General features: G+C 34.9%; 1 protein-coding gene across 1 annotated transcript; it reads right to left on the reverse strand.

The window, feature by feature from the left end:
- Positions 1-4,363: 4,363 nt before the first annotated feature.
- On the reverse strand, positions 4,364-15,378 carry LOC144979196 (general transcription factor 3C polypeptide 5-like). Its single transcript, XM_078925806.1, has 10 exons — positions 15,197-15,378; positions 12,307-12,764; positions 10,699-10,866; positions 9,960-10,197; positions 9,092-9,319; positions 8,380-8,507; positions 7,823-8,033; positions 6,487-6,641; positions 6,088-6,210; positions 4,364-4,531 (listed from the first exon to the last, which is right to left on the reverse strand). The coding sequence occupies exons 2-10, from the start codon at positions 12,730-12,732 to the stop codon at positions 4,364-4,366; spliced, it is 1,845 nt and encodes a 614-aa protein (XP_078781932.1). The 5' UTR covers positions 12,733-12,764; positions 15,197-15,378.
- Between the last annotated feature and the right edge of the window lie 3,935 nt (positions 15,379-19,313).

Below are 19,313 nucleotides of genomic sequence, written 5' to 3' on the forward strand. Positions count from 1 at the left end.
TTTTAAAAAAATTGGAATGGAGATTGGTCAGTTTTATTTACTCATTTTTTATATGTTCCTGTAGGTGTGTGCGTCGGGGGGAATTATTTTTCGATATTTAAATGTTACTTTCACATTTTATAGATATCACAGAAATTATTGGGCTTTGGATCAGAAGATTGTTGAAATATCAATACATGTATATGTGCACGCACACACTAATATGTGAACATTCACACTCATACAATGACTCACATAGGGGGATATTTCCAACCATGTGATTGTTGAGACTAATATTGGTTTATTGTTGTATTTAAGATATCCAATAGTCTGAGATGTCTTTGTAAATAGGGGGAAAAAAATTTCTTCCAATTTCCGGCTTTGCAGTAATGTCGCTATTACTATTATTATTATCATTATTATTAATATTAATTTTATTAAGTTTAATTATTTATTTTTTTCAATGATGATGATTATTATTATTATTATATATTTTTTTACTATTGCTAGCTTACGGTGCTAATATGTGATTGATAGTATTTGAATACATTTTAATTTATATTTTAAAATTTTGTAATGTAGATGACAAATGAAATTTTATATTTCAATGTGTTTTCTATACCATGAATGTCTTTATTGAGATAATAAATAAACCACAATAACAAAAAACTGTTTTAAATTTCCGTCCGGATTTCAAAAAATGCATATTTTTTCCTCATATGATTTTTGTCTGGTCCTGGTAATATTTATTTAACACATCTTAGCAACATTGAGATATTTATTTATTTGTTAATAATAGTATGAATATAGTTTTGTTTATTTACCTTCACAGTTGCAGTCCATGTTGTAATAATTAATATTGGATTTATGGAAGTTGACTGTAGTTATATATAATCCAAACCGTTTTCATTGTGATGGTCTCTACCATATTCACAGAATTCTGTGACATAGAAAAATTCTAAGTTTTTAGTGAATTTTGCAATGAATTGTTACTGAATGAATACTTATGCACTTCTAAGACGGATTAAGTCCGCTTTTCTATGAAGGTCTTTGAATTTTTCATACATTTCCAAAGAAAGCAATCAATAAATGTGATATAAAATGTTTAGGTAGAAAGCCTTGCATAATTGTTAGGAAACTAATGGTGAGATTTTTTCTTTATATTATTACAAATCCACTATTCTTCTTGAAAATTTTAATTTTATTCGAAATTTCTATCCCATTTGGATTCTGACATCTCACAATTTTGTCAAAGATGGTAAGAGAAAAACAATAAATCCAGCTAAATAAGTTTAACCATCCAACAAATTTGTGTGGTGTTTAAAATATTTTTTAAATGTACCATAAATGTAATTAAAAATAAAACAATTTCACTGCTTAAATCTAAAACGATTCATCGATGAAGAAATGTCAATGTTCTAGAAATGACTAAAATCAACTTTTAAGACAAAGTAGCTGAATTGTACTACCTCGATGTGTGTGATTGTGATGTTTTCCTAGATCTCCACATACAGTAGAGCACACTTATAATGAACACGCTGAAAGAAATTGAAAAACCAACTCAAAAACACTAAAACACCACTCGGCAATCTCAAACATCTTCAAATATTAACTCACTCAACCCTGACACCGACTTTATCTGTAGTCTACCCGGGTTACTTTTACCCAATGCCTATTTATTACATTTTTCTGAGACAGATTATAGGCGTAGTATCAAAGCTAATGTTTTTAGTTTTTACATGTTAATGGTAGTTGAATGATAATATCTATGCACAAGTTCATTTTTAATTCATTTGTTTTCAATTTTGAAAAGAAGCAAAAATCCCTAGGATTGAGTGAGTTAATTTGCAACCCGCACTATCAAAGATTGGAATGCTCTTCCTGAATCATATGTGAACATTTAGACACCTTCAAGCGAAGATTATCAAAATTCATCAGCCTAAACACCAACAATGGCTGCCACATTTGATTATTCTCTCCGCCCTCAAATACAAATACTAAGAATTGGGTTGACTTTTGAGTAACAGTCAGATTCAGATTCAGATTCAGAATTGATGGAAATGCGTGTCTGTACCTCATTCTCCCCCTAATGTACAACTTCTGATATTGTGTAAAGAACTCTTTTTACTGATTGGGGTTGCTCTTTTTATATTTTTGCTCTACTGTATTTATCTTTGTTTCTCCCCATGGAATATTATTTTTTCACCTGGAAAATAATGTGTTATTTCATTAATATCATTTCCGTATATCTCAAAATATCTGTTTATTCAAAGGATTTTTGGGTAAGTTGGCTTTTAATAACAGTTGCGAACATCCGATTATTCAATGAATTTTGGGGTAATTTGGGTTTTGCATTCTTAATACCGCACAATCAATGGAAGGCTGAATAGAAATCTAGCAACTGTTATGTATAATGTCCCCTTTTATTGCCACACTCTTTGTTATAATTATAATTTACAATATAATTCGTGCAGGGAATTTTTGGGAATAGGAATGTACTTCATGACATCAATTTAGTTTAACAAAATCAAGGAAGATCACTTCATTGGACCAAACTAGACCTTACATGTTTTGTTGATGGGTTATTCTGTGTGTATGTTATATGTTTTTTTTATTATTTTAAAATTAAAATCCTAGATATCAGTGCCTATTCTATTTTTTAACTCATCATGGCCTTCACCAAAATGCCAAACATATTTTTGTTTTTATTTATTTTTAACCTCGAAAGTATCAAAAAAGTTTTTAAAAAATAAAACGTCTTTTTTTTTTGAAGATATTTTATAATTGTTTTCACCTGGAAAGTTGAGTGATGAAAATGATTTTAAAATCCTTGTAACCTTTCGAGATTTACAAAAAAGTTGAAATGAAAAATCTTTGTTGTTCATCAAGCATCATGAAAAATTTCTTTGTAGTCATTTTTTCCTAGTCCAAATACACAAATTTAAACTAATACAAAGCTGTGATAATTAAAAATGAAAATGTCTTAATGCTTTTTTTGTAAATTTTGAAAACGAGAATCAATTATTAGAAATTTGTTAAGGGTGTCAAATATCAGATGGTTTAAATTTCAATAAAATATAATTTTAAAGAGGCTGGGGAGACAATTCTATAGATATATGTTTTTAACCATATGTATTTATTTGTTTTGTACCGACGAATTGACAATTTTGTCATGTAATTTGTCCATCCAATATTTCTATAGTATGTTACAATATTACAAATGGCGCAAGCTGTGATAATCCATGTAATCAAGAAGGTCCAATAATATTTTATACATTCAATTTTAATATATTATCTGCATTATTTTATAATCAAAGAGATTAGATAATGTGTCTGTTTTTAACGTACTTGTTTAATTTTTCAAATTTCAACTCTTTTGGGGGAAAAAATAAAATATAGTCTACAACTAATTACCTAGAGGTCGACTATGGGGAAAAGTAAATCTCTTTGTGTTGAATGAAGTTCAGTTATTAGTTTTGACTAGATAACTGGCCTGGGTGGAGTTCCTGACCTCCAATAGTAGGCAGGGAGGCACTTACTGTGTTCTCTGTCCCCCTCCATCTGTTTTCCAACATGCTTTCTGCCTTTGTCTTGGAATGAGATAACTTGGTTTTGTCCTGGCCCTGGACGGACCCTGACTGGGAGGGAAACAGCCAAATGTATCGTTAGAGTTTTGGGAGATAATATTATTTGTCTTGTAAATCATCTCTCTGTTATGCACTGTATTATTTTTTACTTACATTTATTATGATTTGTAAACATTTGAGTGTGTTCCTCTTAGTCTTAGTGGGAACCTGTGCTTTTGTCAGGATGAGACATTTAGGTGATCTCAAACTAAGTACATCGATGGTATGCTCATGGAATCAACAGCTGTTCCATATCGAACCAATTCCCCTTTGTCTTACCTTTTCTTATGTGCTTTAATTGTAATTCTAGAACTTTTTACTATCCCATTTTCTTCCTTTTTACTGGCGCTGATATGCTTAATGTGTTGCAAGCGCCGTAAAACCCTTAAAAACAAAAACAAAAACAAATGAAGAGCCACGACTGTTCCACTGAATAAACTACTATAGTTGAATTTATATTAATAAAAATGATATATATTTTTATAATGTTTTTGTGTTTTTTTAAATATAATTTTGTACTAAATTGATTTTTGCAATGATGAAATAAATAATTCAATAACAAAGAAACAGTAAAGAATTATAAAATTTAATTAAGCATTCTTATATATTCAGGTATCCTCCTTTCCCCCCCCCCCTCTCTCTCTCTCTCTCTCTCTCTCTCTCTCTCTCTTGTCCCCCTCTTACCCTTATGTTACTTTTACCCCTTCACAATATCAATTCATCACCTCTGCCTTCAATCCCCCCCCCCCCACCCCCCATCACTCAATAAATTCCTCTTGCTCCCCCTCCACCCCATCCCCAACTACTGTTGTATCAGCCACAAAATCTGTCCCCAACAACTTATCAGCGTGATTAGACAGAATGTCCCGACTCAATACCAAGAAATCGGGCACACACCAACCGTCACGCTCTGTACACACCGTCTCCTGGGGAGGGAAAGATAACTATGATGATCAATGAAAAAAAAAAACAAAACACAAACCTTGACATTTTAAATACATGTGCGGCTATGTCGTCTTCTCATCTTCGGACTGGATGATCCTGGGTTTGAGTCCCATTCTGAGCAATGCATAGTTGAGTCCTTGGAAAATACTCTTTACTGACATTCTCTCACTGTACTCAGGTGTAAAATGAGTACCTGGTCATTGACAGTGTTGTCTATGTCGGAAAAAAATTGTAATATCGCCTAACTAATAGACATCATGTCTCGTCCTATATGTTAATAAAAATGTTTTAAAAAATAAAATTCCCTTTATTCATCCCATTGGGAAAATTTGTCTCTAGGGTCTATTCCAAGGGAAAACTGGAATAATAAATAATCAAATATCTTTTAGTGCAGCCATTTTCATTTTTTGTTTTGACCAAGGTTGTTGACCACGTAATAGGACAAAAGTGATTACGTCACACAGAGACATTATAGATCTTATAAATTTTGACATATCAAAGCCAATTAGTTAAAAAGTTAAGGTTATAAGTCAAATATCTTTGAAATCATAAGGAAAATTACACTTACACCTGAATGCGTTGAGACAATATGAATAAAGAGCCTTTTCAAAGGACTCACAACAAACTGTTCAACTAGATGCTCTGTGGTTTCGGGTTCTTTCCCATATCGGGTAGCGGGTGGTTGGATGGGAGCATCACCCTTGAATCATATACCTATGATGTTCGCATGGGTGTACGATCCGATAGTGATGTCGTTTCTTCTTCTCTTTACTAGCCTATCCTGCTTCTTTGGTTTGTGATTGTATTTTTGACAGGGGATATTTTTTTTCCTGTAAATCCTCTGCCTGTTTGTTCTTGGTTATTTATAATTTAGCTTATGATATCTTTAGGTTATGATTTTGATTGACATTTGTACTATTTTTGTTGGATTGCTTGTTTTTTTGTTTCAGCGGTCTCTCATATAACCTCAATTGTGTTGGAAGAGACCTAAAGCAACAAACAAACAAAAAAAACATATCGGGTACATGTTGGACTGATGGAAAGTCCCCACTGATAAGTGATTTTGCCATTAGGAGGTCCTCGACCGAAGCCGATTTGCTACCACCCAGTATCTCCTCTTACTGGTGGAGAAGCCTGGCAACTTCTCACCTAGTTTCGAGGAGTGTATGTCCCCGCCCCCTCGAGGTATTGAATTCATCCAAACCAACTTCATCTCATATATGCATGTCAGTCCGAAGTCAGGGAATCTATGTACATTGTTGTCAGGACTTATTTTGGCTCGAAACGGGGGCATCGTGCACTATGCGCTTGAGATGGGTATCTCCATTCCCTCGCTCTTTGATCTTATGTCAGAAGGTGACTGTCATACCACAAGACCACAAAGCCATTGCTATCACTAAAACCATCATTACTATCACCACCATCAAAATTACTACAACTACACTATCACTAAAACCAGCATTACTATCACCACCATCAAGATTACTACAACTACACTATCACTAAAACCATCATTACCACAACTACCACCACTAACCTTGCCATCGTTGAGATGCACCAGTCTTTGAATATCTTCCTGCATGACATCGCACACCTGGTAATACATCTGGCGATGGGGAGGCATTGTGTTTGGGGAAAACTGGTACTGGACGTTGATGGACTAATCAAGGGAGGAAGAATGAGGGTGGTTCAGTACAATTTTTTTTTTAATGTAATAATACATGATGAATTGTATGGCACATGTCTACAAATTCACAATGTTTAATTCACTTTTTAAAAATACTTTTGACAATTTTCTTCCGCAGAATCAGAATCTGTAGAGAAAAAAAAATATGTGAGTTTGGTCAAATTTAGCTTGCCAAAATTATTTTAAATATTTTAACCAATTTAATCTGTATAAGTGCAAATCTGAACATTTTTACATAGCAACCTATACCTGTGATGTTGATTCTGAATCATTTTCATCAGTTTTTGGAGCTCCCAAAGTATCAATAGGAGGTAACCGATGACCTTTGATATTGTTGAGACCTCGTCGTCCAAGCTGATGTGTCATCATGGATCGTTTGGCCACTACCCTCTCACGATTGTAAGCTGAAGAGAATAACAAAATTATACAATATTTTCTTTTTTTTTTGCTTTTAAAAAGACTCCATCCCTTCCCAGGACAGTTGATAATATATCACATTTTCATAACCAAACAAAAAGGAAAAGGTACCTTTCTAATTCTGAAGGCACAGAAAAGATGATTTTAAAAATGTGACTCAGATTGTTTGTTTGTTTTGTTTTTAAGGGTTTTACGGCGCTTGCAACACATTAAGGTCATATCAGCGCCAGTAAAAAGGAAGAAAATGGGATAGTAAAAAGTTCTAGAATTACAATAAAGCATCCAAGAAAAGGGAAGACAAAGGGGAATTGGTTCAAATAAGAAACAGATGTAGATTCCAAAAGCACTCTATCAAAGTACTTAGTTTGAGATCACTAAAAGTCTCATCCAGACACAAGCACAGGTCCCCGCTGAGAGGAACACACTCAAATGTTTGACAAATCATATATAATATAAAGAAAGCATAATACAGTGCATAACAGAGAGATGATTTACAATGAAAAAAATATCATCTCCCAAAACTAACTATACATTGAACTGCTTCCCTCTCAGCCAGGGCATCTGGTCAAGACCAGGACAAAACCAAGTAATCTCATTCCAAGACAAAGATAGAAAGCATGTTGGAAAACAGATATATAGGTGGGTAGAAGACACAGTATGTACCCCCCTGCCCGCTATGGGAGGTCAGGAACCCCACCCAGGTGACTCAGATTGAGACTAGAGTAATTCTCTGATAAAATATTGCGATTACAGATTCCTGATTGTATAAATGATTTCCAAATGTTACTCAATCCTTCAATCTGGTACTATGTTTAGGTGAACAATACATTAAAATTTGAATCTATGGGTATTACTACTCAGAAGTGACCTGTCCAATCATTTACGCCAGAGTTTGGGGGGGGGGGGGGGGGAGGGGTTTTGCCGTTTTGTATGTTTTCTGTTATTTTATAGAGGGTTTGTTTTTTTTGTTTGACTTTAAAAAAAGATTAATTCTTTCTAATTAAACCATAAAGCAGTGATATTTTGAAATGTAAAAATATAGGCAACAATTTGCTTCCCACTAACTAGAACATAAAAGCTTAAATGTGCGATTTGATTTAAAAGTGTAATAATACGCCTTTTTGACATATAGTTGGCAGCTCTGTGCAATTGGTAAATTCCAAGTTACCTTTCCTGATTCTGTAGTCCACAGTCTGATAGATTTTGGCCTCTTTGTGTTGACGGGGGTCGTATCCAAACCGACACCACAGGTGCATCCACGGCCCTGTGCTAAAGCTGTATGCCACCATATTCGCGTATTTCTTGAGATGCTCCTTTTTAATGGCCTGCAGTCTGGCCACAATGGCTACTTTACTCCACAGGGGCCGCTCCTCAAATAACTGGAAGCAAACGTAGATCAAAATAAGTTTTTGGAATTATAAACTAACAAACTTTGAAATGTTAGATTTATTGAGCTCTTTTCTATAGTGCAGAGACCTGGGCATTTTTTATTTTTTTTAACCCAAAAAACTTGAGCTTTTATACATCGCAACATCCTCTAAACATGCTCAAAGCACTTTACAAGGAGCCCCTGGCCAACATCAAGACTCACCATGTAGGACAACAAGATTTGTTTCGGTTTTTGGCTTTAACAACTGTATAGACAGTGTTGAGTTATTTAAACGCCTGTTTCTCACTTCTAGTTATTTTCTTCAGCCATGTAGTGTTTTATAACACAAGACTTACTTTCTTCAAGGGATCCAGGCTGGTCTTGCTGGCTTTGTGGATTTCCACGGCATACTTGTTGGGGCCTTGAGGAACCTCCCTAGAGGCAAAGGTCACCCTCTCGGTTCCAGAATTCCGCATCTTGCGGGCTGGTGATGGGAGAAATACATTTAAAAATCACTCATGTTTTATAGGAAAACAAGATTTGTATTTATTTCTGACAATAATAATAATAATAATAATAATAATAATAATAATAATAATAATAATAATAATAATAATAATAATGTACTTTATTCATCCAAAAAGGAAATTTTTGTACAGACGTATAAAATGTCGGCACATAAACATAATATAAGTAAATGAATGTGGTAAAGTAAAACTTGGTAATAGGTATAGAATAATAATATTGTAAGCAGCTTTTACAGCCGTTTGTATAAAGTATAAAAAGCATGGGAGAGCAATCTGTTAGACAATTTTTATTTTACTAACAGTCTTACAAATCTATCATCACATAAACCTTGGTATCTACCATGCCTGAGCCTTGTCGGCAAGATATATAAAATGCCTTACTCGATAACACAACAATGCAGTTAAATTTTGTGATCATTGAAACCCAACCAGTCATTGATCATGCTCAATATTGATTGTCTTGGTTTTGCTAATCGACACACAATTCTACTTTGTCACCAATTCTGCAAAGAAATCTAACCTACCCAGAATGCTCACTCACCCATCCCAATGTGCTTTTCCTCCATTTTTTCATCATTTTGGAAAATGTAGTTAGCAGGTCTCTCAGAACGGGAAAAGACGTAAGGTGGCAAAAATAATGGGACATCGCGGTTGATGAATCCCTGTCTGTCGTCTTCAAACTTGATCATCAAGTCAGAGAGAAGCTCCTCAAACCCCTCGCTTCCGTCTGTTTTCTTTGTGACCGGGAGGTATTGATAATCACAGGGGCCTGTGAATTGTGAACAAAACTAGAATAGATGCATACCCACTAAAAGCAACAAATAGTTATGTCTCGTAATCACGACAACTGTATTCCCTCCAATTTGTTGCGATGACAAAACTTTCCATATGATGGAGTAACTAACCAGAGTAGATATTGTGAATCAATAAAGTGCGTTTTGCATGATAAAAATAGCTCTATGGCGAGGTTCATCACTAATCAGAAGCAGAAGAAAAAAGGGCAATTGTGTATTTGTTTGTAATTTTTTTCTCTCTTCTTATTCATTATTTCATTTAAATAAATTAATTAATATATAAATAAATAAATATATAAAAAGGTTCTTCTTTTTATATCTTCACTTTTGCATTTTTAATCAATTTGATTTCCAATGCTTTGAAAAAAATGTGGTATTCAACAGATCTCATAGAAAGGGAGCATATGTAAGATGACAAAAAACATCAGGAACTTTTATGCAAAAATCATTTTGTTATAGAAGTCATTGAGATAAGAATTACAAATAAGTTTTCCTGATACAACATTTATAATTAAAAGCTATACAAGAGCGTTGACAAAAACACAAGAATCATCAATAACAGCAAAACAACAAAAACAAAAACATTAATAACACCAACAACAAAAAACAACTTACGATCAAATTTGAAAATCCCACTGACTATTCCTAACACTTCCACTTTGTACTCGTAGCCATCGTCCACCTCATCTCCCATGCTGGAAGCAGACGTGGATGCCTGATTCTCCTGGCCAACTTTTCGGCGCCTTCTGCATTTCACAAGAACATGGCTATTCTTTTTATACAAACCAATGACAGGTTTGCTGTAAGGGTCATCGGGTCGGAATACAAGATCTATTTTCCCCACCTTACTGGCCTTAAAGGAAAAGAGAAAAAAAAAGAACATAAAAAGTTAATTTAAATGAAAGACATAAATATGAACATTTGCATAAGAGAATGATACCAAAATGCTAGAAGCTGTGGACTGTAAAAATTAATAAATAAAAATGAATATAACAGCTTCAAAAAGAACAAAATACCAAACACGGAATGTTTCTTGCTCTAAATTTCTAAGTCCTTCTTCTGTCAATTACAATAACCAAATGATTATTTTATATTTTTTTGTTTTTTGGCTGAAGAAGGGTATTGATATTCATTTTTGTTATACTAATACATATTCAACAATAGAGAATTTAAAAGAAGCAAGAGCATCTGTTTTGTGTGCAATATATATCATCAACATCATAGTACACAAAATCTTCACAAAAGTTCTTTATAAAGGGTAATTTTTAAACCATTATCAGTTTGTTTTATTTTTTTTTTTCATCAAACACATGAACTGATCTAATTGTTTAACCAACAAAATCTCCCCACAAACCTCATAAATGTTGTCGATCCCACCCAGGCATGTCAATGCCTTGTCCTTATTCTTGATGACAGCTGGAAACTTAATACAGATAAACTGTTTCTGTGTGTCGACATATGCTGTGTTACATGCGTCTCGATTAACCCATTGCTCTGACTCAGCACTCAGTGATTTCACACACTTCAAACAAATAAATTAAAATTATGATAATTTGCAGTACTTATAATCATTATTATTATTATTTTTATTATTATTATTATTATTATTATTATTATTATTATTATTATTATTATTATTATTATTATTATTATTAATATCATCATTATTCTATTATAATTATTTCTATTATTTTTTATCCAAAATCGGGTATGAAGGTATAAACGTATGGAGTAAAATCTCTGGTTAAACCACTGTTCAAGGGATTTTGTTACCTATTCGTTTTATAAATGGACACGCACAACTTTTAGTTTAAAAATCATATCATTATAATAATCTAGGAATATTCTCCATTTACTTAATTATTTTACTGAGTGATTTCCCTTACATCTTCACATGATAAAGTCATAGTATTTATTCATTTTCACATTTTGAATTGGAAATGTGCCCCATATTTTCATTGGCAACTTTAATTTCAGTCTTTAGTATGGCAATGATTAAGTGATATTAACTTCACTCAAATTTGACCATTTGCACTTTAAGGTCAATTATCAGCATCTGGTTCACCCTGACCTATTTGACCTATAGAGAGTACATATGTGGTAAGGACTAAGGGAGTTAATATTTGACATATTACACGGTTCAGTCCCTTGATTACGGTACAGATTTCTTCAAAATGGCGACCAATGCTTTCAACACAATGGACACTGTATCGAAAAAATGCTACCATAAAAAATTTTATGTGTTGGGATTGATCCATATCACATAAAATTGGAGAATTGGACAAAGGATGTCAAGACTTATCCTCCAATCACATACCATCATGTTTTTAGCTATCTATCTGTTATTTTTATTATTATCATCATTATTATTATTATTATTATTATTTTATTATAATTGTCACCATCATCATCGTCGTCGTCGTCATCATAATCATTATTATTATCATTAATAATATTATTTTTATCATCATCACCATCATCATCAAAAACATAAAACAAAAAAAAACAACAAATAACAACCTCTCCTTCTGATTTTTGTTCTGTGTTATTTTTTAGCAAGGTAGTCTATTCTTTTCTCCTTTTTTGTTTGGCCTTGTTCCGTTTGTGAGCATGAATTTCTTAAATTTGTTTTTATTTTCCTGATGATGGGACAGTATTCATGTAATACACAGATACTGGTGCTTTACACCAGGCAGATCTCCAAATTTGACCAACCATCCACCAATACGGCTTGGACAATGTGTGCAAAATGTCTTTCTTAAAAGAGCATATCGTGGAGGTGCCTAATGGAATCTTCAGACCTTTTTAAGGTTGCCTTCAAGATTAAACCTTTACATCAAAGTGACACAAAAACATGAAGAAAAATATGAAAGTAATATTGATTTAAGAGAAATAACAAATACACTAAAGAGAAAACTAAAACAAAATTGAAACATCTAAACTATATAAAATAAAATTTTACCTCAGCACTTTCTACGCTATTTAATCCATCCCCTGTAAATGAAAAGGATTCAAAAACAGAATCTTTCACAGTCTGGCCTGGAACTTTCTTCTGTGTTTTTGATTGATCTGTATATTCTCCTGATTCTTCCTCTTCCTCCCCCTCCTCTTCTTCTATATCAGCATGTTCATTACCACTGTCACTATTAGAGTCCTCTGCTTCCTGATCAATGCTTAAATCTAAATCCTGATCCACCAAAATATCTGTATTATCTGTATTTCCTCCATCCACAACATTATCTATCATAACGTTTGTATCATCTTTACTTCTTCCGACACAAAGAATGCTTCCATCCCGATCATGGAAAGCACTTGAATTTGTATCCATTTCTTCCACAACACTTTCACATTGTTGTGCATTTGTGTTTGCATTATCTTTTCCATCCATTGTTTAAAATGTCATTTCAACGACTGTACGTCCTGTTAAGAAAAAAAACAACAATGGAGTAATTTGATTAGACATTAACTTTTAACATTTTTCAACGAGCAAGTAAATATTACAGAGGAGATTTTTTAGGGGAAAAAGAAATGAAAGGGTATTTAGACTGAAGACATTACACGAGATGCATTTTTTTGCAGGTCTGATAACCCAATTTATTATGGACTCATTGTTGTTATGGAAATCTCAAAAAAATGATACAAAATATTGTCCATTATAACAATGTTAAACTAGGCCCATAAATGAAAACAGATGTCAGACCTGCACACATGTACATATTGCACGGACGCCAAATTCTGACATAGATGGATGGGTAAAATATGAAGACAAAAAAATGGTGACATAGGCTGAGATGTGGCTTACAGCTGCGGCCACATGTATAATCAATCTAATGGCCACTTGTTATCAAATCTTGTCACTATTCTATGCATAGTTTCCCTTTTATTTTGGCTGCGGTTATTCAGAGTCGACTCTGAATAACTGTCTACAGTTATTCAGAGTCGACTCTGAATAACTGTCTACGGTTATTCAGAGTCGGGGAGTCGACTCTGAATAACTGTCTACGGTTATTCAGAGTCGGGGAGTCGACTCTGAATAACTGTAGACAGTTATGAGTGATGAATTTCCAGTTACCAACCACACGGTTTTTCTGTTTTTTTCTTCTCTCCCACCTCTGTTTAACCCTACGGGAAAAAATCGTTTTACTTTTTGGTATTTTCTTGTCTCTTCTGTCATGGCAGTTTTTTTGCATCGGTGATTTGCATTGCGGCCGCAAAATTTGCAACTTTTTTCAAATTGTCGAGATTTTGCACCAAAAAAAAAAAAAAGAAATATTTTAAAAAATATAGTGGGGACTAGTGATGATAATCTTCCGCGGATTTCTGGGATTTTAGGATTTATTCATAAATGTTCCGTTGTTTTTTGTCATGTCAAACATTTTCTGCTCAGTAGTAGTTCAGGGGGAAAAAAACAATAATATGCCTTCTATCATTTTTTGATACCTCTGCTCAGTTGCATGAATTTTGGTGACACTCCTTTATTTATGACGTTAGTCTAGACACGCTGGCGCCAAATGTCAAAGGCAGCACAAGACACGTGGTGGCCATGAATGGGAAGATGATCGAAAGGGAAGGGGATGGAGCAAATGGGTGTAAATATTTGTGTACTTTTTTTAGCTGTAACATGATAATACATTCATTTGACGATTTTATAAGGTTTATAAGCGTGTCTTTTTTTTTCTTCCTTTTAAAGTTTTGTTTTGTTTTTGTTTGATTGTTCTGAATTTGTTTATAGAATTCATTACAACTTGTGTCTAATTATAAAACAATTTTAAAAAATCAATTCATTAACTCTCTCTCTCTCTCTCTCTCTCTCTCTCTCTCTCTCTCTCTCTCTCTCTCTCTCTCTCTCTCTCTCTCTCTCTCTCTCTCTCAGCCACCCTTCATTCATATTATGTTTATAGATATCATTTGGTAATAGAGAGATAATAAGTTAGGTTGATCGATTTAAGAAATGATTGTTTATAAGCTAATTTAAATTTGCTTTGTTGATGGAATATGATTTGCAATTGATTAAAGATTCTTATTTATAAGCGACTGAAGTTGAAAAATCGCCAAATTTTAAGGATTTGGCATTAAAATTGCCAAAGTCACAAAATAACCGTAGTAAACTGGTATCAAATTGAAACAAACTCATCTCGCAAGAACTCAACTCGATAATTCGATAGGCTACTCGGCTCTTAATATCTGTACACATGGTTATCCAGGGTCGACTCTGAATAACCATCTACAGTTATCCAGAGTCGACTCTGAACAACCACTTCGTTTATTTTTATACTCTCTCTCTCTCTCTCTCGCCCCCCCCCCCCCCCCTCTCTCTCTCTCTCTCTCTCTCTCTCTCTCTCTCTCTCTCTCTCTCTCTCTCTCTCTCCCCTTATTGATCAATACCTCACCACTGACATTCTTTTCCTTATTCCATACATTTAGTTCTCTTATTGCACATCTCATTGCAGTCATGGAAATCGCACCTGCAGCTTAATTTCTTCTAAGGAGAAAATCCATAGTAAAGTTTAAAATATCTAAAATCATTCTCATTCACTTCTACCACCGAATGATTTGGTTATGACGTATTGAAATTGAGTGTATGAGCGAGGTGGGTCACTGACGGCTGACGGAGAGCCAAAACAATGGTCATCCCAATCAATCAAGGTTTGTTCTATATTTTTTTAAATGCTTTAAAAAATTGACAAATTGAATAAATAAATGTCTAACAAAAGATCCACGGTTAAAATAACAATATAAAGCGAAACTACCTCCAGGCCTAGGCGAGGAACTTGTGGATGGTCTCCCGCGAATGCCCACTGTTGTTACTGTTATTATTGAATGTAAAGAACAGTATTTTCAAGCGACATTACCGTCAAAAATAGTCAATGAAAAAATCCTGGACACGATGATCGATTGAACTGAATCAAGTGATTTCGTCCAAAAAAAAAGAAAAAGAAAAAGAAAAAGAAAAATTAGATATTATTAGATTTAGATCTTAGCTATCACCGTATTATCATTTGAACTGAAAATTGTTTTCTTTAGGTTATTAATCCAAAATACAACCAACGATAAACATGACAGTTACAGCAGTTTGTACTCCGGACATTCATTTATTTATTCATTCATTCATCAACACAACCAATTACTTGTCATATCTCCATAGAATTAAACGAATGAGAATACGTACGAAGCCTAAAAAGTGTCCACCAATGAAAGCATTCAGCGCCATTTTATTGTTGGCTGAGAATGTAGTCATTACCATTCATTCGGTCTCTATGTCAACATAACGACACAAGAAAAACAACAAACAATATCAAAATCCACGATAAAATGTTTCAGAACTGTTGCGTATATTTATGGCACAATGAAGCTGTCAAAAAATGAAGTTGGAGAATGTGTGTAATCATGTATTATAATAACCTGTAATGTGTTTTCCAACCACCACATCATCTACTACTACAACCACCACCACAATATCATCACTAACACTACTACTACAACCACCAGCCCCACATCATTATCACTACCACTACTACTACACCACCACCAGTACATCATCATCACTACCACTACTACTACAATCACCACAACCACATCGTCATCACTACCACTACTACTGCAACCACCACCACCATATCATCATCATTACCACTACTACCACAACCACCACCACCACCACTACGACTACCACTGGCGGTCGGTCAATAGAGCGAAGTTGTTTTGTGCCGCCCTATATTTTCCGTAGATTAGCATGTCAACCAAACAAAAAACTTCAATTTTAAAATTTTGATAAAATTAAAAATTTAGCACATACTGCTTTTTGTTTTGAATATAATATTTGATGACTCGTGCGTCGCTCAGCGAAGGTGGCGTCAAATCGGCACGTTTCATCTTTCCCCCGTGGCCTGCGCGGGGTGACAATGAGCGGAGGGTGTGGTGTGGTGGGGAAGTTTTTTGTTGTTTATATGAGCCAGTCTTCGTTTGGCCGTCCTGTCCTTATCCTATACTCTGTTGTACCTTGAAGAAAGTTAGTGTTACCACTCCCCAATCTCCCTCCACCCTCCCTCCCCAACTAACTATTGTCTTTCACTGCTTGAATAATTAGGCCAAGACGGCCAATCTAGCGATGCACGCCCTGAGGTCCTACTTGGGATAAATTAAAACCCTATCAGTTTTATCACTGAAAGAAGAGGCTTTGCTTCACTAAGATATACGGATGAAGAGAATGGCAATAAATATATATTTTATCATTGTTGGTTTTGCTTAAATATATATTAAATATCAAAAAGAACATTAAACAAAGTATGCACCGAGAAGAGCCCCAAGGTACTATAAATAAAAATCCCTGACCCCACGGAGTCCTTCATCCCCGACACACTCCCAACGATCCCTACCCAACTTGTATTGTGTGCATTGTCTAATAATAGTATAATTATAAAGATGTCGCTGATTGTGTGTGAAGTTAACAAGTACTTTGCGTTTGGAATTTAATGTGGATTTTTAAATTCAATTATTCTAAAGTTGTGTGCCATACCGTTAGTATTCAGAGAAAATGTCTTATCGCTGTTGTCATTGTTTATGAAACCTACCTGTTTTTATCTTTGGAAAGATTTCTTGAATCATTTTATTTTAAAAAGTTATTTCTGTAATTTGTAACCAATCATGAATCATGTTGATTTTTAAATTGAAAATCAATTCCGACACTTATCCCCTCAAGAGAAAATAGTGGTGAAAGATTTAGGTCCACACAAACCAGTGAATTTTAACTTAGTTTCTAACACTCCGGGGAGACAGCGCCGATTTAATGATTATTTTTAAACTGTTGAATGGCTTACTGCCAGTGTAAGTGAAAGCCGTAAAACGCTTCATTGTTTTTATTGCTTGATTTTTGGTGATGTAAGCTATAACGGACAACAGGAGGATTCAGTGATATTGCGCACATCTCTCAGGCACTGAAGAAACATTCTGAATCAAATAGCCATGTCACAGATGCTGTTAAATATAAACTTTTCAACGTTGTAGATATAAGAAATCAGTTGGAAACAGGACATGCTGCGTCTGTGAGTCGTTATAACGAACAGGTGAAAGTTAACAGACACGTTTTGTACAAGATAATTGATGCTCTTTTGTGAGTATGTCTCATTAATATTCTAACACACACACACACACACACATACATGCACACACAAATATACGCACATATGCAAACATATGCACACATAAAGACAAACAATTGCAATACCCCCCTCTCCACACACACACACACACACACACACACACACACACACACATACAAAGTAGGTCAAATTTAGTTAAAGTAACTAGACCAATAAAATTTGATTCTGTATTTCGGATTTGTGCCGCCTTAAATACAATGTGACCAACCGCCCCTGACTACTACAACCACCACCACATCATCACTACCTCAACTACTACAACCACCACCACAATAGTATCACTACCACTACTACCACAACCACCAGCACCACATCATTATCACTACCACTACTGCACCACCACCAGCACATAATCATCACTACCACTACTACTACGACCACTACAACCACATCGTCATCACGACCACTACTACTACAACCACCACCATATCATTACCATTACCACTACTACTACAACCACCACTACCACCATATCATTACTATTACCACTACTACTACAACCACCACAACCACATCGTCATCACTACCACTACTACTGCAACCACCACTACCACCCTATCATCACCATTACAACTACTACTACAACCACCACAACCACATCATCATCACTACCACTACTACTACAACCACCACCACATCATCATCACTATCACTACTACTACAACTACAACCACCACCACATTATCATCACTACCACTACTACTACTGCAACCACCACCACCATATCATCATCATTGAATTTTTTTTTTTTTAAATTGAGCTTTATATAGTGCAATATCTACTAAATGTGCTCAAAGCGCTTTACAAGGGGTCCCTGGTCAACATTTAACATGTAGGACGGGACATGACGCCTGTTAGGCGATATTACAATTTTTCGGACAAAGACAACTCTGTTAACGGCCAAGTACTCATTTTACACCTGAGTACGGTGAGAGAATGTGAGTAAAGAGCCTTTTCCAAGGACTCAACTATGCGCCGAGCGCGAGGCTCGAACCCAGGACCTTCTGATCCGAAAGCGAGTGTCATACTACTAGACCACATAGCCGCATCATTACCACTACTACTACAAACACCACCACCACATCATCATCACGACCACTACTACTACAACCACCACCACCACCATATCATTACCATTACCACTACTACTACAACTACAACCACCACCACATCATCATCACTACCACTACTACTACAACTACAATCATCACCACCACCACATCATCATCACTGTTACTACTACAACTACAACCACCACCAACACCACATCACCTCACTGACACCAGTACTATAATCACTACCATTAGGTTTTGGAGCTTTACTTCATTTGAAATAAGGAAACTTCGGAATTGTATTCGGCATTGTGTTTATATATCATAATATAATTCTAATCAGTTATCTATTTAGAACTTGATACTATACAATATGTATGCCAAATACCACCCCAATTCCCCTTTCTTGTGTGCGGGAATTCCTCTTTCGGCATTGAAATTGAGTGTGAGAGAGTCATCACTACACACATAAACAACAGAAACAATTTAAAAACATGACTATGACACGCAACCACTCACACACGAGGGTAAACTATTTATCCCTTTCTCTATAGATAGTATGCAGATGACGTCACTCAGGCCTTTGTTATTGTTTTTGCCATCCGCGTTTGTGAGTTGTTCTCACTAAACTGTATTAACCAGACTATAAAAGTTCATGGTTACACAGAGTTTGTGTGTTGGTCCGTTATACTTCCGGATGGCAATGTTGTGAACTCCTTGGCCAAGCGCATTCTATCTATTTTGAACAGGACAAGACA

The sequence above is a fragment of the Berghia stephanieae genome, chromosome 9 (genome assembly GCF_034508935.2).
Source record: "Berghia stephanieae isolate SIO BIC M18660-M18661 chromosome 9, UCSD_Bste_1.3, whole genome shotgun sequence".
Lineage (NCBI taxonomy): Eukaryota > Metazoa > Mollusca > Gastropoda > Nudibranchia > Aeolidiidae > Berghia > Berghia stephanieae.

Bases quoted from the DNA above. Each gene is read 5' to 3' on its own strand.
- LOC144979196 (XM_078925806.1), bottom strand. From the start codon at position 12,732: ATGGATGGAAAAGATAATGCAAACACAAATGCACAACAATGTGAAAGT. The intron at 6,642-7,822 runs GTAACTTGGAAT...TATTCTCTTCAG, and splicing joins GGACTACAGAATCAGGAAAG to CTTACAATCGTGAGAGGGTA. The intron at 6,211-6,486 runs GTATAGGTTGCT...TCCCTTGATTAG, and splicing joins ATTCAGAATCAACATCACAG to TCCATCAACGTCCAGTACCA.